General features: G+C 39.1%; 1 protein-coding gene across 5 annotated transcripts in view; it reads right to left on the bottom strand.

Annotated features, from left to right (window-relative positions):
- LOC117138506 (coiled-coil domain-containing protein 40) overlaps positions 1 to 22,329 on the bottom strand; it is a 75,563-nt gene that overhangs the window by 36,439 nt on the left and 16,795 nt on the right. Inside the window, exon 1 of one of the 5 annotated variants that reach the window (XM_033300640.1) lies at positions 8,583 to 9,374. The exons of 2 other annotated variants lie outside the window; for them this stretch is intronic. Coding sequence is in view for 1 of the 3 variants with exons in the window: in XM_033300643.1 (XP_033156534.1) it covers positions 1,992 to 2,002 (11 nt within the window). In the remaining 2 variants the exon portion in view is untranslated. Of the gene's footprint in view, positions 1 to 1,731; positions 2,003 to 8,494; positions 8,553 to 8,582; positions 9,375 to 22,329 lie in introns of those variants that run through there. 2 more of the 5 variants (XM_033300641.1, XM_033300643.1) reach the window with 2 other exon arrangements.

The raw sequence follows: 22,329 nt of genomic DNA, 5'->3' as shown, positions 1-22,329 counted from the left end.
ATATCTCTGGTTCTCATGTACAAAGGGGAGTTACATAGTGATCTAACTACTTTACTTTGAGCAACTCTTATTTTATTCAGATTAGTTCTGGCCGTAATTCCGTATATTTGCAACGGATGGATGGATTTATACAGGCGAACTTTATTTGCCAATGTGAGTTTGTTTCTTCGGCGATAAGAGCCACGACATTTTTGCAGCCTTTGAAAGTACTGCTTACTTGATCATAGTCGTATGTCTTTGAAACGTTAGTCCTCTGTCCAAAATCACCCCGAGGTATTTGTAGAAGGACTCGTGTCGAAGTGTGGAGCCGAGCATGGAAATTCCAGAGCAGTTCAAAGGCCTTTTTGTGAATGTGACGCAAGCACATTTGCTGCAATGAATGCCGATATTCCATTCCGTTGCCCACTTCTCGAAGGCCGTCACATATTCCTGTAGGCCTCTGGTTGCATCACTTATGCTTGTACTCCTGACAAATACCGATGACAGAGTTGGAACCAAGAAGATTAAAACGCAGAACTCCAACAGAATTAAATTATTAAATTATTAATGCGTATTCTTGCACTGGGAAGGGCCGCTAGTAATAAATTATAAAAGTCAGTTTCTTGCGGTTTTAGGGCGTTAGAGTGGGCGTTGCAAATAGTTTTTTTGCAAATCGCTAAAAGTTTACAAGACTAATAAAATTATGAAGTAATATCCATAATATCCATAGCGTGAGCGTGGCAAAAAGTCATTTGGCAAATCGATAGAAATTTAAGTCTAATTTAATTATGAAAAAATATCCATAAATTGTTCAAATATGTGGGCGTGGCAGTTGTGTGCGGTTTTAGGGCGTTGATGTGGACGTATCAACATAGCTCAACAAACTTGCGTTGCGTCTTTGTCTCTAAAATTTGTGTGCTGAATCTCAACTTCTAGCTTTTATAGTTCCTGAGATCTCGACGTTCATATGGACGATGGGCATTCGGACTTCAAACAGTCAGTGGCGCCCTCCCTTGGGAATTATCCCGGTTCGCTCTGGGATTACTCTTAAATGTCCCGAAATATGTCCGATGGCCCAATGCGGGAGAGGATTTGGAATATGTGTGAAATTATTAGAAACAGTGAGTTCAAAGGTTAGTGAGTTAGAGTAGAGAGAGATCGATAAAAATTTACAATACTAATAAAATTATGAAAAAATATCTAACAATATTTCAAAAATGTGGGCGTGGCATTTTTGGTCGGTTTAGGGCGTTAGCGTTTTGGAAAACGATAGAAATTTACAAAATATCAATGCATTTTTTAAAAGTGTGAGCGTGGCAGTTTTGTACGGTTTGTGGGGGTGGCAACATAGGTCAACAAACTTGGGATGTGTCTTTGTCAAAATAATTGGAATGCTAAATCTCAACCTTCTAGCTTTTATAGTTAATAAAAGGAAACAAAGATTTTCAACTAAAAATAGGAGATCAAGTCTTGCTAACAAACGAGACAGGTCACAAATTAGATTTTAAGTACACTGTACCAAATAAAATAGAAAGTGTAGAAAACAATGAAAATATAATAATATAAAAATAAAAACTAAAAACAAAAAGTACATTAAAATAGATTAATGCTTTTTTAATCATAATGCATAGTAAGACAATATATATATGATATATAATATATAAGAAATAACACACATATTTTTATTATTTCATTTTCAAAAATATACACAAAACCAAAAATAAATAAAATTTAACATTTATTCACGCATAATACAAATTATAAAGCATAATAATTAAATTCGTTAAAAAATGTTTATACAATGACAAAATTTATGTGGAGTGCAAGAGTCAGCAAATTCCCACAATCGAACCACATAAGCGATGCATGTGTATACAACGAAGGAAAGAGTTACGAACTGCTTTTTTTCCTTAGTGGCAGTGCCGCTAGCTCAGGCTTTTGTCAGGGCAGTGTTTTCTCCGTGCCACACAGCTCGCAACATAAACATCGATAACTACCGACGCTTCACGACTCTACATACGATCTGATAAAAAGAAAAAGGTAAACAAACGAATTAAATTAACATAAACGATAAAATCGTACAGTTCTGGTGGTCGCAGATGTTATGACCACGCGCACCCACCATACCTAGGATGCCCGAAGGATTTGTGGACATCACCTATTATCCACACGTCAAAGTCGCTCAAGACGACTAAGACGTCTCCATCTCCCCTACAGAGAACACTCACTTAAACATTCTGGTATGCTTTCTTGTTTTATTACACATAAATGTAAGCAATGATCGAAGAAGAAGTTGCAGATCGTGAAGGTAGAGGGGAGTCGTAGCCAAGAAGTCAAGTAGAAGAGTTGTGGAAAAGCGAATAAGTCGGTCGGTTCTTCAGAAACGATTAGTCAAGTCGGACAGTCGTTGAAAGTAGAAGTAGTGTTGCGTGAAGTTCAGTCGGTTAAATATTACATATTTGTAAATACTCTTAAACTTAACTTTGATATAATAAATAAATATTACACTAATATTACATAAATATCATTATTGACTAACTCTTAAATTCTTTCTTTTTCTCTTAATCCCTCATCACGTAGCTATTACCCTGGATCGTCGACTGCTTTTTTTTACTATTGACGTATTCACGTATGTTGGGTCACCTAACCCTGAGGAGCTCCAAGGGATCAGAAGGGATACGCAACTAAACGTGTGTGTTGTTGTTTCCTCTGTCAGGCTAACCAGCTTTTCGCGACCCAAAGTTGAATGGCACGACGCCGACAATTCGGACTCGCTATTGACTCTGGATTGAGTGACAAATTCAGGTAAGCGTTACAAAATAATTTACACAATAACTAAGCTTAATTTAATAAAATATCCTAGCACCAGCGGTTTATAGCCTCTGTAAACAATCGTGGCGGTCGACGCCTTCGGACTGTACAAGGAATATACGGGAGTCAAGGGAGGTTGTCCTTGTAGAATACTCCGAGAAACACGGCCATCCCTGCGCTCGGCTATTCGAAGGTTTGGAACTGACTCACCGGCGGCATCGGATTTGCCTCGGGGCAGATGATGGTGACTTCCTAGAATAGTGAACAAGTAAGTTTCCAAAAAAATATATCTGAATTTCCGGCGTCGAGGTTTCTGCAGACTGGCTCCACGGAATGTTTATTACCGGATTTCCAATGTAATATTATCCGGGGCCCTTTATGTCGGCACCCTTTACGTGAAACCTAACCTTTGAACTCACTGTTTCTAATAATTTCACACACAGATATTTCGGGCCATTTAAGAGTAAACCCGGAGCGAACCGGGATAATTCAAGCGGTCAAATCGCCCAACTGGATTCCCGAAGGAGGGCGCCCTATCGCGTTACGTTTCGGTAAGGCTCTATCATCCAACTGCAACACCAACCAAAGATTTCAAGAAGCGCTACACGAAGTTTTAGCAACAACATTTTTATACCCGTTACTCGTAGAGGATACTAGATTCGATAAAAAGTATGTAACAGAAGCGTTTTCGGCTATATAAAGTATATATATACTTGATCAGGATCAATAGCCGAGTTGATCTAGCCATGTCCGTCTGTCCTGCCACGCCCTCATTAGTAAAAATAAAAAAAAAATAATCGCATTGAAGAATCGCACAAGTGCACAATTATTAATAGAGTTAGAACGGCTTACATTAGGTGCAGAATTCAGAAAAAATGCGAAAGGTATTTAAGTTTGTCTTAGAATTGTCGTTTTTATTTACACTTATTAAATAAAATCCATTTGTAATGTTTAAGCAGAAACAACAATTTTTAACTCCATTCTGACCTCCATATAAAAGGGCAAACTCAGAATAAATTTGGTATCGCATTGGCCATGACAAGGTGGGCAGGGTGATATCTGGGGGTGTGCACTGAAAGAAACTCCCTTTCTATCCATATATTCATTTTGCATAACTACCACTAGTGTCGAGTGAGCACGCATAGAATCTTAATTCGTATATTCTGCAACCTCAGAAGGAGACCACGACGACGAGGACGAGGACTAAGTGCGTGCGGGCTTAGCGGCAGGGAATACCACCAGCTCAACGTTATTCGTTACAGATTTAAGAAATATAACATTGATTTACCAAAAATGGCATTAGAAAATGTAACAAATAAAGTAGAATCAACATATTGTTGCTAATACCTTTCATTAACTGGATATTTAATTGTTAAGTATTGTATGATTCACAACAAATGTTTAACCAAAAGAAGAATTAAAAGTAGGTCGACTTACACAAGTTCTCAAAAAAAATATGTGATTTTGTTAAAAATTAAATAACAAAAAAATTTCAAAGAAAAATATAAAATATAAAAATAATAATAATGGCACCATAATTTATGGTAAAAAAATATACAAAAAAGAACAGTCATATGTCAAAGACAATTGAGGAAACATTAGAAAAAACAATAGATTTGTCCATATAACCTTACGTAACTATTAAAGAAATCACTGAGGATATTGGGTATCTCGCAGAAACAACAACATTGTTGGTTCCCTTACAAAGGTAACCTATATCACTTTAAAAGATATAAATGGACTGGTAAACCATTATAAAAGATCTTAAGGAGACTAAAACGACATTTGACAAATCGTATAAATGTCTCAGCAAGAATGGACAGATTCAACAGGTCACCATAAATAAACATGCCCGAATATTAGTACACAGTTTTAATATCGCAAGTACACTTATACACGAGCAGAGAGACAAATTATAAAAGGTCTAAAGTATCAATATTTTTGATCAGACTTTTGATCAGAAAAATTCATATCTAAGATTGATATTTTAAAAAAGAAACTTGAAGCATACTACGTAGATAAAGGTTTAACAGCCGAACATTCTGACAAATTCAGTACAAAGAAAGCCAATAACGCGATAAAGACAATCCTGACATCTGGCAATTTCGACTATGAACGAAGCGGTCACAAAATATATAGAGCAACGACATGACAGGAAATGACCAGTCAATTCTTTTTACCAGAAGGGTCAGCCCTATCGCGGTAATAACTATCTATGTAATTATTGTGGTAGATGAAACAATCGTAGTAACTACTACCAAAACAGCTATTACCAAAATAACTGACACTACAGAAGTCATAACCAGTCCAATAACTACAATAGTGGAGAAGGAAATTACAGAAGAACCAACCGGCATGAAGCCTATAATGGAAACACTAACAACAACAACTATACCAATAACAGACAAAATAATAATATCCGACAGATACTTTACAAACAACAAGTAAATCATAAACTAAACAAGAATTTTCCACCACAACTCAAAGGAATTCGGAACGAAATATGCACAAGTGCGTAGATATATTCGGAATTAAAACCGAACCGAAATCAACCAATAATTTTTACAAGTAAAAAACAAGACATAATGCTATACTCGAGTTCCCCAACTATCAGGTACCCCGTACTCAGCTAGAGTGAATGCGAACGCGAAATTCCAGTACTTTTACATTTTCGCTTTGAATCCATGTGCTGAAAATGATATTCTAGATTTCCAAAAACGTTTTTAAAGTATACAAATAAATATACAAACTAATACATTTTTTAATACACTATTTTAATCTTTCGCGATCATTTTTGGCGTTAAAAACTGCAATTCACAGGGGCAATAATAGGATACAGCGCCCCATACCATGACACTTCCAACCCAATGTGCTCCTCTTTACGCAAATCATTATAGTGATGACTATAGCCGTCTGGTTCCTCCAGGTCATATGAGCTCGAGCAAAACTCAGTTGTACTTTTTTTCAAACTTTTCAATTTAAGAGCATACAACATTTTGTTGTCCTACATTTCAAATTATGGAAGATATTTAAAACTGTATTGGGGGCGCTAATCTGATGCTGCAAAATACGTGTTCAATTTTTCGCCGAAAATAAAACAAAGCAGAATTAAAAAGATAACGGTTCTTTTCAGGACCTCTTTTTTATCCTCAAAGAGAGAGAGAATGAGTTTTGAAAAAACTCATGGGAACACTTATATGAGCGATTATTATTCATGTTTATACAGATCACCCTGTAATGTCAACTACCAAGAATTCTTTTCCATTGCCATTGCTCTTACTACTGGGACATCAACAGTAGTTACTTTTTCAACAACAGGTACAAGACCAAATGGTCTTGCTTCTTTACCAATGAGTAACTCTAATAGGCTTACTTTAGTCACTCTGTTGGGCGTTCAATTAACAGCCAATTGAACCTCACCCACAGCGTCCTGCCAAGACCCCTGTCCTGTTTCAGCTACAGTTACCAATGATTTAAGTGTACTCATAACACGGTCCACCTGACCATTGACACGACTAGCGCCAGTTGCATTTAAGTGAAGATAAATTTTTTGAGCAGAACAAAAATCTCTAAACATAGAGCCAGAGAAACTACGGCCTTGATCAGCAACTAAACGAGAAAGGACACCAAATAATGATATTAGACGGCCTAAATGCAACTATCTGTATCCAACTTTATTGTATGGGAAAAGTAAACAAATTAAGTAAATGCATCTAACATCACAATCATTTTGGTCATTTTTACCGCTAAGCTTCCCTGTTATGTCAATATCTATGGTATGGTACGGTATATCGATCATTGGAATCGGATCCAATTCAACTTGAATTTTGCCAGATGATGGTTTTAATAAACTACAAGTGATGCAGTTTGTCAACAAATTTACAATCATATTTTGACATTTTCTCAAACCAATAGTACTCATACATTTTATTAAGGGTACTCATACACATTATTAACAGCAGACCACCTAAACGACTTTGGTATAATAGGATGGCAAGGGGTATTCCCGTTCCTTTGAATCTTTCGATATAATATTCCTAAGTTCGTTATTACGCAACTTAGAAACCATAGACGATACCTGTTCATCTTTTTGCTGTTCGGCTAGTAACCAATTGTCAGAGATCTCTGTCAAATTAATGTGTTTTTCAACTATATCGATAGGCTTTAAATTGCCTTTAGGTATAGGATTTCGGGAAAGAAAGTCAACGTGAGCCATACGTGCACCTGGTCTTTATTCTATACCAAAATCGAACGTCTGCATGTAAGACCACCAGCGAAGGACTCTAGCTGTAAAAATGGCGAAAATACTTTATAGAGTTATAAACAGTCAACGTCTCCAACTCGTATGAATGGATTCTTCGGGAGACGCCAGTTTACTGAAGTACTCAATCACACGAGGCTTGCTTTCTTTTTTGTGTAACAAAATAGTTCCATATCCGTCTGGACTGGCATCTGTAAGAAGCTCAATAGGAAACTGTGAATCAAATATTATAAAAACAGGTTCATTAGTCAAAATTGTAATTACTTTCTTTCGTATTTGCTCGTGCTCTCTATTCCATGCAAATGATATGGCATATCGATGTTAAAGCATAAAGAGGTTTTAGCAATTGCGAGAACTTAGGCACAAACTGGCGAAAGTACGAAGCTAGCCCAATAAACTGTCTCAACTGTGTTAGGGATAATAAGTGTTTGCAAAACTACCTGTAATCTATCGAAAGCTTTTTCCTTAGTGCTGGCAGCTATTAGTACATAGTCCATAACATAAACAATGACATATTCATGGTTAAGATCACCTAAATCACAATTTAGCGCTCTTTGAAAAACAGAAGAGACATTTTTAAGCCCAAAAGGCATTGCCATAAATTCATATTGTCCCCCTGGAGTCTAAGAATGATTAATGATTAAGAATGAATGATCTGATTAAATCCATTTGACATATCTAAACACGAGAAAAACTTAGCGCCACTCAACCTAGCTCAGATCAAAATAAGTGGCAACGGATATTTATCGGAACCTGTGTTCGAATTTAATTCTCTGTAGTCGACACAGAGAAGGTCTGTACCGTTTTTCTTTTTAACCAGTAGTGTTGGACTCGTTAACGGAGAGGAACTGGGTCTTAAAATGTTTGATGAGTGCTAATTGTTGAATCAAATATCTAACTTTCTTTTTCTCCTCCACACTCAATTTATATGGGCGTCTTTGGACTGTCTTGTTTGGATCAATTAAACGAATCTCTAATTGTCCCGTAGACACGCGGCTTTGTGGAATACCACTTAAGAATGAACTTCAGTAGTCTAGTAATAAAGATAACAATTTATCTTTGTCTATCCACGTAAATTAGTATCGACATTAGTGAAATCAAAGTTACATTCAGGAATCAAAACAGGTGAAACGGGCTTTTTACTAAATATAATTAGAGGGTTAGATGTTATTGAAACACCGATACCTCGGCTCAATATTTTTCGCCCACTTAAGATATCATACTTAATGTAATCATCTAAAACTACATGGAATAAAATTTCGAATGTGTGTTCGCTTAATGTAACATTTGCCAATATCTGAGTAGTACTACAAACCGTACTGTTTCCAATGCCTCTTAATACAACTACGTTGCCTTTCCTAGTTCCGGATAGACTCATTGTAGCAGCCTCCCTAATCAGCGAGCATTCTGCTTTAGAATCAAAATAAAATCGGAACGACTCACCATACTGCTACAGCGTTCCCACAGGCTCCAGTACTTTGCATATATTGACGTCCTTCACAATATTATTTTTGGTTGTAGTTGGACTCACCACATTATCCGGGGCATACGCTGGCCACATGTCCCAACTATTCCACATTTGAAACAGGTGAAGGTTGACAGGTGTTTACTTTCAGTACAGTCAGAACGTTGACCAGCAGAATTATGGCTTTGAGTTGCATCCTTATTTAAACGACACTCAGCCTGTTTATGACCAAGTTTTTGGCATTTGATGTGAGGGAATGTCTTGACTCTTCTCGCTTATGGTGCTGACGTGGTACCATAGGAATAGGCTTTTAATTCCTGATGCAGCTCGTTCCGAGTCGCTTATCAAAACAAGTTGCATGCGCCAGCACAACCGAAACTAAAATTTGTTTCACATCCAGTGACTTTTAATCTTCTTCTTTTTCGCGTCCATCCAGCAAATTCATAACTATTGCGGCCAATGTCTCAGTTCCTGCATAATTGTGCAAAAACAACTTCCGAAACTGCATCCATTTGATTCCCGGAAAGCATGTTAGGGATAACTAACGAGACGCGCCTTGCTGAGAGCCATAACGAGAGAGCTGCCATTTAGTTGATTTTCAGATGCTCCGTCTGAACTAGTGCGATCGGGGTTTACTTTTGGAAGCACTAAGCTACTGCGTCATTTGGCACTGTTTGCGTTCGCTGCATAGCCTGTAGGATTTCCGCAAAGGTGTGATTTTGCTACTCCAAGAGTGTTTGCAGGTTGTTTCCACAGTTGTGAGGCTTGGGAGACCCCACTTCTGATGTCGATCCAACGTCTGTAGACTCCTCGTTACAAGACTCCTCCTCTGTTTCCTCAACGAAACGCTTTCTGGCACGTGGCATGACTATCCCTCTTTATTTCATCACCAAGAATGACTAAAACTAAGCGTTGCCCATTCTCATTCTCATTCATACGCCTATACACAGACACACTGTGGTGAGTTTTAACGGACTCTATGCGTCCCATTCATGCCCATGACAGGCTGCGTTGACAGAAACTATTTCTGCCTCGCTTTATGAATACAGAAGAAATACCCAAACAAAACAATATGTCCAACTTTTAGCAAATACAAAATGTACGTTATAATTTAAAATTAAAAAGGAATATACGACACGGCCTTCCTGACCTACACACGTCCTCGTGCGTTTACAGTTTGTAGATAACTCATAATACATTTTTTTTTTAGAACATCAACAAACATCTCTTAATTCCTTAACATTTATCTTTGTATCTATTTCATAAGACTCTGATTACCACCAACTTACATAATGTCGTGTAAATACTTATTAATTAAACAGTTGGAACTCAACCTTGTACGGATACACAACAAAAACAATTTCGATATACTGCTCTTTCTTAGAATAATTACATTTCATTTGAATTATTACTAGTCAATATTTCGTTTTTCTAGCACATAACAACATAACCGGCCAACTCATGTAGCACACAGTTATCATTAAACCGGCCAACATATATGGCAAGTAACTTAAGTATAAATGTCAGTTAATGTCAGTTTTTTGTAAATCCAAAAAAAAAAAAGTGTATAAAAGTTATAGAAGAATGTTATAATTAAATAGAAATAGATAAAAGTAACCGATTCGGTTAGATTTTTCGGCTTAGATTTTTTTTCATATTTAATTGCCCACTTCCGCAATATCATTACGGTCCAATAAATTGTTCGTAGTGTATTCATTTGCATTTTTTTTTAAATCATACGGGAAGCAAATTCAAAAAATAAATAAAAAGAACAATTTTAAATTTATTTAATTTTGTTCATTTAGCTTTCATGATTTTTCCTGGTGTATAATTGGAAAAAAAATTTTGTTGGTTATTAAGTTGATTTCTCTTCGTTATTTATCTCAGTGTATATATATAAATTTATGTAACTAAAACTACCTCATATTTTAAATCCTCGACTAAAGATCGATCAACCGCCCCAGATGAGCTGAAATTAATAGCGTGAAATTTTCCACGAATACTTTGAAAATATACGAATACACAGAAAATTTCAAAGTGCACAATAGTTAGTTAAGGTTAATTTAAATAAACTGTTCTTTTTTAAATTTAACCCGAAAGTTTAAACGCGCACACTCTAAAAATGTATTCGTAGTTAGATTAAATAATATAAGAAAAAATTAAATACTAAAAAGTATTCAATTTAAATAAAATTAAAAATACAAAGTGATGTACATATACATACATATATGTATATGTATGTATGTATACAGCTGTGTTCAAAAAAATAGCAGTGCGACGGAAGCTAAAAAATACGGAAGCTAAAAAATTCCACATCCCTTTTCGGAATCCACTTTTTATTCCACTTATTTTTGTAAAATAGATAGGGAAAAAAGAAAACCCCGATAGTTTTTCATATTATTATTTTTTTATTTGCATTCTTGAGCAAAATCACAACTTTTAGGCTGTTCATAAGAATAGCAGTGTCTGGTTTTGACCAACGTAAAGTCCCGAAATTATCAATATTTTCTAAAAAGTAAGTTTGGTTAAGTTAATTCGTATATTTAAAAGGGCAATAAATTAAAAATAAAATAAAAAAATTATATTTTAGTAGGTAAAGGACACCACTCTTCCCACGAGAAAAGAATGTCAATTTTTAAGCTTAGAAAGGAAGGAAAAACATATAAGGGCATTCAAAAAACCCTTGAATGTTCTGCCAAAATGGTATACAATGCCATTAAATATGAATGGAAGCCCGCAAACCGTGGTACCATTGGTAAATGCACAGATAGAGAGGATCGGCGCATAGTTCGTTAGAGCAAAGTCTATCCTTTTGCATCCGTTAGGGACATAAAGTCTGAGCTGAACTTAGGTATCAGCGACGTTACTATTCAGAGATGACTACTGAATCAAAATTTAAGTGCGAGGAGTCCACGAAAGGATCTCCTACTTAGCCCTAGGCATATTAAGGCAAGGTTAAGCTTCCCTAAAACCTACCTAACCTACCTAATCTGGCCAGTCTCCAAATGGCGTAATATCCTTTGGATTGATGGGTCAAACTTAGTGCTATTTGGTGGAACTGGTTCACTACAGTATATCTGATGACCTCCAAACACGGAGTACCACCCAAAACACCCACTGATGACTTTCAATCATGGTGGACCGAAAATTCTGGTATGGGCTTGTTTTTTTTACAATGGTATGAGTCTATAACATATAATTTATGGTATTATAGACCAAAACGCATATGCAAATATACTTAGTGATGTCTTACTGTCATATTCTGAATATAATATGCCCTTAAAATAGACATTCCAACAGGATAAAGATACGAAACGCAGAAGCAAATCGGCTAAGAATAGGATCACCCAAAATAGAATAGATGTAATGCCGTGGACAGCATCATCTTTCTATTTAAACCCGATTGAAAACCTGTGGGGGACATTAACCAATATGTGTCGAAAAACTTCCCGATGTCTAAGGCTCAGATTTGGCAAGTTGTGCAGGATGCATGGTCAAAAATACCCCTCGAACGTTGCCAGGACCTGGTGGACTCCATTTCGCGTGGGTGTAAGGCTGTGCTGGCTAACAAAGGCTATCCAACCAAGTATAAGGCCCTAATTAACACATTAAAAAGAAAAACTAAGTTCGTTCTAAGTCAAGTTGATTTTTTTACTATTTTTTCATAGTACTGCTATTTATGTGAACACCTGAATTTCTGCCCATTATGTTGTTTTAATCTATATTTTCGAAAATATTGAAGAAATAAAAGTGAAACATTTGCTAAATTGTTTGAAATTAAATACCTAACGATATTAGCAAAAAAATTAGACCATTAAAATTGTAAATCATAGGAACTTTTTATCTTAAACTCGCAGGTCTCAAGCACTGCTATTTTTTTGAACACGGCTATATTATATATTTATTATTTGATTCTCAACAATATACACAAAAAAATACCAACTATCATTTATTCTCGCATAATTATAAACAATCATTCGATCGATACGTCAGTAAAGTTCGGTGATCAAAATCAAATAAAAATTTCGAAAATAAGTTTATAAATATCTTTAACTTTAGCCGCAAACCTGCAGTCGTTGCTGTGCAAAACAGCACGCTTCCTAAACTTTGGACTCTGCCTTGCAGAGTCGGCATATGGACAACAACAAAAAACAGTGGATAAGATGCGTTAAACTTGCAATTTGTGCCCATTGGGCCCATCTCTCTGTCGACTTCTCAAAAACAGTAAACACCAGAGTGAAACTGAAAACGACCCTGCCCATTGGGCTGGTGACTTGTATCTCACACACAGGCTGGCGTGAGATAAGAAAATGATTTCTATTTTTTCCAAGTTGAAAATTTAGTTATTTATTAAATGGATAAAAACACACCTTCTAGTCCACCGCTTTCGGAAGAGCTGAACCGGGCCATGATTGCCTCAAGGCAATACGATTCTTTTGGCCTTTCACAAGGAAGTCTTGGTAAAACCAGCTCTGCTTCAACAGTAACTAATACAGTTACCACTTCTCTTGCTTGTTCAACAACAACAACGTACACTGTGGGAGTTTCGACAAGTACTGCTCCGACAAGTACTGTTTCGACAAGAACTGCTTCAGTTATGTCCACAGGTTATACTACTTCACCAGACGTTTCCCGTCTGTGGTGCTCGTTTCAGACCATCCCCCCTTCTAGACACAGGAAGCGGAACCCTACCGATTCTGGAAAAGATCCTACAATATTGAAAAAAAGCATAGAAACCATTTCCCGTGCGTCTAAGGGAAAAACAAAACAAAAAAACCGTTTCGCACCTTTAGCTGAAGAAATAAGCCTTATCGAAGATATGGATACTGATCAGGAATCTATTGAATTTAGCGCTGACAACTCAAATATTGACCAGCCGCTTCAAACGGCAGCTCCAAAACCTACTCCACAATATGTGTTCCTAATATTAACAGTATCAGTAAGCTAGAAAGCACCCTCAACCAGATAATCTCTGAAGAAAAATACGACATACGTACCTCCAGATCGGGAATCTCTCGAATCTACACAGCAGATGCTACGTCATTCAGAAGTGTGGTTCGTAACTTGACTGCCCTGAATTGCCAGTTTTGGCATCATCACCTCCGTGAGGAAAAACCATATGGGCTGGTGCTGAAGAACATACAACTGTCCCAAGAGAAGAAATAGAGCGCTGCTTCACAGACAAAGGCTTCGTTGTACTGAACATCTACTCCCCAAGGGAGCCTGGCTGGAATAAAATCTTGGCTGGTGGAAATGACGACGAAGAAGCCATTAATGCACAAACTAGACAAAATCTGTTCTTTGTCAATCTTAAGCCAACTCCGAATGTGGCCGAGTCTCTAAAAGTAAGCCGTATTGGAAGGCACAGGGTTACAGTGGAGAAGGCTACTCGCAACAAGGACATAGCTCAATGTTACAATCGCCAAGATTTTGGCCCGCAATCGCTGTCATTTAAGCCCAGTTTGCGGGAATTGTGCGGGTGAGCATCCTACCGGTTCTAAATAATGTGAGACACACCTAAACAATCAACACGTATGTGCAAACTGCATGGAGAATCACCCTGCCAGTTTTAAAGGCTGCAAAGTCAGAATAGAATTGAGCAAAAAATTAAAGCCATGGCCTAGACCACCAAACTACACCATTAACAAAAATAATGAAATCCGCCATGTACAATACGCGTCGTCGTCAGCTGTCAGAAATGGAGTCTCCTTTGCTGACATAACAAGAACTAAAGCTGAAAACAACTACAGTTCCTGCTAAGAACACAATCACTCTAAATACTGGGGAGCAATAAAACTCTAACAGGAACCTTGCCACTCTCGAGAAGGCAATCTTGGACATTAACGCCAGATTGGATCAACTTTTTAAATTAGTCATGGAAACAATTGAGTCCAACAAAGCTTTTCGCGACGTAGTCCACGTTCTGATTTCTAAAAAAAGATAGTCTCAACACTTAAAAATCGGATTATGGAACGCAAGAGGATTAGTACAGAAGAATGAAGAACTTCGACTTTTTCTTATTGCCCACTCTATAGACATCATGCTAATTACTGAAACTCATATGCGCCCTGGACTAAAAGTATACACTCCTGGCTATGAACAATATTATGCCAATCATCCAAGTAACACCGCAAAAGACGGTTCTGCAATCTTCATCAAAGCCCATATTCGCCATAGTCAAAATATATCAACAATGCGCACTGATTTACAAGTCACCAGTCTCAATGTACCAACGAGTGGTGGTACTATCAAAATAGCTTCCCTATATCTTCCTCCAAATAAGCGTTGGACTAAAAACGACTTTGATCAGCTACTGATCACATTGGGCCCCAAGTGTATAGCAGGAGGGGATTACAATGCTAAGCACCAATGGTGGGTCAACCTAAGGGCATGCAGTCGAGGAAAACGACTACACGAGGCCTTCATAACTAGTTCTAGCGAAGTTCTAGCTACAGGTGAACCTACCTTTTACTCATCTAACACTAGACTGACGCCAACAGCTTTGGACTTTTTTATTGTAAAAGGGGTGCCAATAAATAAACTTTCAATTGAAACAAAATACGATCTATCTTCTGATCACCTACCTAAAGTAGCAACATTAAGCCACTCTCCCCAATATAAATCCAGAAAGAAATCCTTACTAGCTCCCGGCTCATCTGTCGAAACATTTAGGAATGTCCTAGACAGAAGCGTTAACCTAAACATGGACATAAATTATCCGGAAGACATCGAAGATGCTATAGTGATGTTCATGGACAAAATTCACGTGGCTGCGACATTTGCTACACCAGGAAGCAGAAATTCTCCTACCCAGAGTAGACGCAGTGTACTTCCACAAAACGCTTCAGTTCTCATACATCTCAAACGAAGAGCTAGACGAGAATTTTTCAGAACAGGAGACGCACGCGCCCACAACATTTACAAAAGGTTATCAAATCGTCTTAACAAAGTTCTGGTGAAAAACAAACAAGACCACTTTGATCAAATGCTGGAAAATGCAAGTCCTGATGCATCGACTAACTACTCGCTGTGGAAACTCATGAATAACCTTAAAATACAAGTTATTCCAAAGGCTCCCATCAGAAATCCAGCTGGTGGTTGGTGCGGCTCCAGTCAGGAGAAGGCTTATATCTTTGCAAACAGCTTAGAGGATAGATTTAAGCCATTGAATTTTACTCCGACAGAACACCGAAACAGGGTGCAAACACTGTTGGACCAACCTTTTCAAATGACCCTTCCCACAAACCCTGTTAATTTGGAAGAGGTAGTAAAGCAGATCAAAAAGCTCAAACCTAAAAAATCGTCTGGTGCGGACCTCCTAGATAACAGGACGCTCAAACTCCTTCCCATCAAAGCTGTACTTTTCTTAGTCCTACTGTTCAATAGCCCTCTAAGGCTGGAACACTTTCCAAGCAAATGGAAATCTGCAATCATAACGATGATTCCGAAGCCTGGAAAGCAACCCACTGAAGTAGATGCATATAGGCCCATTAGTCTTCTACCTGCGCTAGGGAAAATGTTGGAAAGGGTAATATTAGAACGCATCCTCAAACTTCCAAGCGTGAGCCAAGCTATTCCAAAGTGGCAGTTCAGTTTCCGAAAAAGTCATGGCACTCCAGAACAGCTACACCGAGTGACAAACTTTGCTTTGGAGGCCATGGAGGACAAGATGTATATGTCGCAGATCATTTAAATGAAACGAAATTTCGTGTTTCTGCTTGGCACGCGCCATACAGACGCATCTTTTTATTTTTCTGATGCGCGGCAGACAACCGTTAGAGTTTCTGCCGAACGTAGTCTCGCGGGTAGGAGCGGGGGGGAAGTAGATGTCTGTACGAAAACGAGAAGCATACAGAAAAATGTGGTGTGCATCAGTATTGGTGTATGCGGACTAGAACAACTGTCATAATTGTGTTGGTATTGCATGTAAAGTCAAGAACTACGCATAATTCTGATTTTGTGAAGAAGAGATCAGTCAGTCTGTTTTCGATCGTTACGCATAACAGACATGCCTCGCTCAAGCGCCAGAAAACGTCGCGCGAAAAATAACGAGAGTCGTGAAGAGGAAGAAGGGCATCCTGATGACTCTTCGACATCAGAAGTGGGATCGCCTATACCTACTTTGAACAATGAAAATAGTTTGCTGACAATTTTGGAGTCGCAAAATCGCCATTTTTCCGAACTTTTGAAACAAGTGCAACACTCACAAAGAGAGTCAAGAGAATCGTTTGCTGTGGTATTGCCCAGGTTTAATCCTGAACGTGCGGGATCAGATGCGCAATCCTGGTGTTCAACGGTGGACTACATCTTGTCCGAAAACCAACTGGAAGGCAGCGCTCTTGTGATGACCCTTAGCAAATCACTGGAAGGAAGTTCGTCTCATTGGCTTTCACAGACTTGCTTTCCTGGTATATCATGGCCACAGTTCCGAGAATTGTTTTTGCAAAATTTTGCGGGAACAGAAACATTAGCGGCAGCAGTTATGAATCTGGTAAATGGACGCCCTGCGGAAGGCGAGTGCCTGTCGTTATACGGAAGCCGAATGGTTACTTCACTTATGGCCAAATGGAAGACGCTGAGCGTGGAGCAAATCGCAGTCTCCATTACACTGGCGCATGCAGTTGGAATTGACAGGCGTTTGCGGCGATTAGTTTTCACTTCCGACATCAACACTCGGAACGAGCTGCACCAAGAACTAAAGGCCTATTCATTCGACGCTAGACCGAGCCACCTTCCAAACGATGGTACATCAGAGCCGCCAGGAAAACGAGCTAAGCCCTACTTCAAGTGTCACAACTGCGGAAAGCCTGGTCATAAAAAGGCGGATTGTCGATCAAAAACAGTGGCAGTGCACGTTCAGCAACCCGACAGGCAACAATCAGGGAAAGACCGGTCTACTTTGACTTGTTTCAACTGCGGAAAAGCTGGACACATCTCTACCGTATGTCCTGATCGTCAGGAGCGTTCATCGTCTAGCAAAAATAACATTGTTAAAGATGTCAACATCTGTACCGTTTTTGAGCCCGTAGGGACGTTTTCGCAATCTGGTGAGTCGTTCCAATTTTGTTTTGATTCTGGAGCCGAGTGTTCACTCATCACGGAGGCTACTTCGCAGAGACTATCTGGATCCAGAATGGGCAACGTAGTTATTTTAAGGGGTCTTGGTGCTACCATTTTGTACTATTTGTAGCACTTTGCAGATATTGGCTAATGTTTTGATAAGTGAACGCTCATATGAAATATTGTTTCATGTAGTGTTGTCTAACACTATACTACACTATTAAGTATGACGCTCTGATTGGTCGAGATATTTTAAGCCAGGGAGTCGGTGTGACAATAACTTCAAAATCTCTTACTATGTTTAACGAAAAATCTATATTGTCTGTTGAAGTTTCCGAAAAGAATCCCGATTTGGCTAATGTTGACACCGATTTGCGAGGACCTGATAGAGACCAATTGTTGTCAATACTACAAGAATATTCAGGGTCATTCATAAATGGAATTCCACTAAGCCGTGTGACTACGGGCCAGTTAGAAATTCGCTTGATTCATCAGAAGAAGACGGTTCAAAGGCGCCCATATAGGTTGAGTGTAGAGGAGAAGGAAAAAGTTCGGCATTTAATTCAACAGTTGTTAGAATCAAACATTATTAGACCCAGTTCCTCCCCCTTTGCGAGCCCAATGTTACTTGTCCGAAAAAAAAATGACAGGTACCCTTTACCGCTAATTTCTGAACAAATAGCCAGGCTGAGTGGTGCCAGGTTTTTCAGCTGTATAGACATGGCAAGCGGATTTCACCAGATCCCAATTCACCCGAATTCAGTCGAGCGAACGGCATTTGTTACCCCAGAAGGCCAGTACGAATACTTGACTATGCCATTCGTGCTTAAGAATGCACCTTCTGTATTCCAAAGAGCTATTAATCGTGCCTTAGGTGATCTTACCCATTCGTATGCCATTGTTTATATGGATGACGTAATGATAATTGGACGTACAAAAGAAGAAGCTTTTGATAGATTTCGAGTAGTACTGCAAGCACTTACGCATGCTGGATTTTCTTTTAATATTACAAAATGTTCCTTTCTCAAGTCTTGTGTTGAATATTTGGGTTTCGAGGTTAAGTCAGGTGAGATTCGGCCAAATCCCAGGAAAATTCGAGCCCTTTTGAATTTGCCACCTCCGCAGTCCGTCACTCAGTTGAGACAATTTATTGGGCTAGTCTCGTATTTTCGACAATTTGTACCCAAGTTTTCACAACTGATGAAACCTCTTTACGCCTTTACTTCAAAGAGCAGGTCATTTTTGTGGGAATTGGAGCATGAACAAATACGGCAAAAAGTAATATCTATTTTAACTAATGAACCTGTCCTTACTACTGGCTCATGTTGACTTTCTGTCTCGGAATCCGGTTCCAAAAATTGTCAAGAATTCCATAGGCGTAGTCGAAAGGCATATCAATCTGACAGAAATATCCGACAACTGGTTATTGGCTGAACAGCAAAGAGACGAAGAAACTTCTTCCATTTGTAGTGGCCGAAGTATTACCAGGAGATATAAACTCAAAGCATTAAATAATAACCGAACTTTTAAATATTCTCATGAATCTTTGCGATGTATGCCTGAGAAGAGGATTACCACAGTATTTGAAGATGAAGGCACAGAAGATGCCAGTGAGGGCTGTGATCTTGAGAATGACTAAAAATTTGTAAACCTCCGGACCTATTCCAAATACGACTTTCTCTACCTCATGGTTGCCCGAGTTATGTGGTTCGCCATTTTGTTGGAGTTAAGTTTAAATTTGGTAATGGTTGGTGGTGTGAGTTAGTTGGCCGGCTTATAGACTGCGCCAACTGGGTGCCACGTATGTTGGCCGGATTGTCGAGTTGTAAGCTGTGAGCTAGGCTAACAAAAGATGGACTGGCCGGTTTGAAAAACTGTGCGCTAGTAGAAAAATGTATTGAAAATCAAGAACGTTAACGATTTATGTTTGAAGAAGACAAAATTATGATTGTTTGATTGAAAGCTGATGGTAGTCCGGTTCTCATGGCTTAAATGTAATAAATGAAATGTTTTAAATATTTGTATTGGTTTGATTTAAAGTAAAAAAGAATGAAGAATAACTTTATATTTTGAAAAAAAAAAAAATAAGCCTTTGAAAGATTCTGTTTAATTATTGAGAGACTGTTAGCACACGAGGACGTGTGATAGGTCAGGAAGGCCGTGTCGCAGATCATTTAAATGAAACGAAATTTCGTGTTTCTGCTTGGCACGCGCCATGCAGACGCCTCTTTTTATTTTTCTGATGCGCGGCAGACAACCGTTAGAGTTTCTGCCGAACGTAGTCTGGTCGCGGGTAGGAGCGGGGGGGAAGTAGATTTCTGTACGAAAACGAGAAGCATACAGAAAAATGCGGTGTGCATAAGTATTGGTGAATGCGGACTAGAACAACTGTCATAATTGTGTTGGTATTGCATGTAAAGTCAAGAACTACGCATAATTCTGATTTTGTGAAGAAGAGATCAGTCAGTCTGTTTTCGATCTTTACGCATAACAGACATGCCTCGCTCAAGCGCCAGAAAACGTCGCGCGAACCATAACGAGAGTAGTGAAGAGGAAGAAGGGCATCCTGATGACTCTTCGACATATACAACAGCTGTATTCATTGATATACAACAAGCCTTTGATAGAGTTTGGCATGATGGTCTTCTAAGTAAGCTTAAGACCATTTTGACGCCGCAGCTATTTCTTCTTATCAAAAGCTTTCTATCGAACAGATAGTTCAGTGTGGTTGTCGATGGCGACAAATCGTCTACGCGTACAATCTCAGCAGGCGTACCCCAAGGCAGTGTTTTAGGCCCGACTCTTTATTCGCTGTATACTTCTGATATGCCGGATTCCTGGTGCTGTACAGAAGTTGAATACGAAAATGTTCTTATTGCAACCTACGCAGATGACACCGCGGTAATGGTCAGGAGTACAAGCATAAGTGATGCAACCAGGAGCCTACAGGAATATGTGACGGCCTTCGAGAAGTGGGCAACGGAATGGAATATCGGCATTAATTGCAGCAAATGTGCTTGCGTCACATTCACAAAGAGACCTTTGAACTGCTCTGGAATTTCCATGCTTGGCTCCACACTTCGACACGAGTCCTTCTACAAATACCTTGGGGTGATTTTGGACAGGGGACTAACGTTTCAAAGACATACGACTATGATCAAGCAAGCAGTACTTTCAAAGGCTGCAAAAATGTCGTGGCTCTTATCGCCGAAGAAACAAACTCACAATGGCAAATAAAGTTCGCCTGTATAAATCCATCCATCCGTTGCAAATTTTTTTTTTTTTTTTTTTTTTTTTTAATTTCATATTTACCGCCGCAGTGTGAAGACGTTTTTTTATCGAGCTCCGCACAAAATCGGTTGTTTTTGAGTGAAGTGAACGCCAAATAAAGTAAACTAAATAAAAAAATCCGAAAGCGAAAGAGACGCTCTATGCGATGCAAGATCGCTTAAATATATATTGATTTGTTATCTTAAATTATAAAACTATGAGTCAGAACGACACTCGCGCTCAGCGACAGCGCGAGCAAGACGAACGCCGGCTCTCAATTCAACGCAACAACGCGTACTTCTCCTACGTCTCACCGACAATCCCAAACGCAGACATCGAGCGGTCAATAAACCTTCTTCTACCAACAAATCAAGAAAGAGCGCGCTCCTGCTCTCCCGCTCTCTTAGCTCCGACAGAAGCCCCGCTACCTCCAACAACAACAGCTGGAGATAGACCGAAAGCCCGCTCTACCTCGTCATCGGCTGCACCCGCTCACGCTCTGACTGAGTCAGCGAAAGCAAAACCGCAAGCAATAAACGGTACTGCTGCACTACCAGCAAAACAAAACGAAAACGTAAACAAAAAAGCTGGGTCGACCTGGCAGACTGGAATGGACCGCTACATTACAATAAAGCGAAAGCTCAGCCCGAAAAATTCAGATTTGGAAAAGAAGCCGAAAAATACACGCGACAACTCTACCTTGATCAAAAATGTAGCCCCTGCAAATACCAACAGATTTGCCTTGCTGGTAGACACCGCTGAGGACGTGCCGCTGGGATCCGTTGATATCGAACCGAAGAAAACAAAACCTCCGCCAATATACATTCGCGAGAAGAGCACAAGCGGTTTTGTAAATACTTTGATTGGCCTTATTGGAAAAGATAGCTTTCATATAATTCCCCTCGTAAGAGGTACTATCAACGAAATCAACTATCAGACGAAAACGGAGGACAACTACAGAAAAGTCACAAACTATTTTACCGCACAAAAAATAGGCTTCTACACCTACCAGCTTAAAAGCAGCAAGGGCCTGCAAGTAGTCCTGAAGGGCATTGAGTCTGATGTTACGCCCGAAGAGATAACTGAGGCGTTAAAGGAAAAGGGATTTTACGCCAAAAGCGTGTTCAATATCAAAAACAGAAACAGGCAGCCCCAACCACTGTTCAAGATTGAGCTTGAACCAGAAAACAAGCCTCCTAGAAAAAACGAGGTTCACCCAATTTACAAACTCCAGCTCCTTCTGCACCGTAGGATCACGGTAGAAGAGCCGCACAAACGTAACGCTCCTGTACAATGTACAAACTGCCAAGAGTATGGCCACACGAGGTCGTATTGTACACTTCGCCCGGTATGCGTAGTCTGTGGAGATCTCCACGACTCCAAACAGTGTCAAACTAACAAAAAAAATGCATGCGAGAAAAAATGCAATAACTGTGGGGGCAACCACACAGCAAACTACAGAGGCTGTCCAATCTACAAAGAG

Source organism: Drosophila mauritiana, chromosome 2R, assembly GCF_004382145.1.
Source record: "Drosophila mauritiana strain mau12 chromosome 2R, ASM438214v1, whole genome shotgun sequence".
NCBI classification, from domain to species: Eukaryota; Metazoa; Arthropoda; class Insecta; order Diptera; family Drosophilidae; genus Drosophila; species Drosophila mauritiana.
This window is presented reverse-complemented; position numbering and strand designations above follow the sequence as displayed.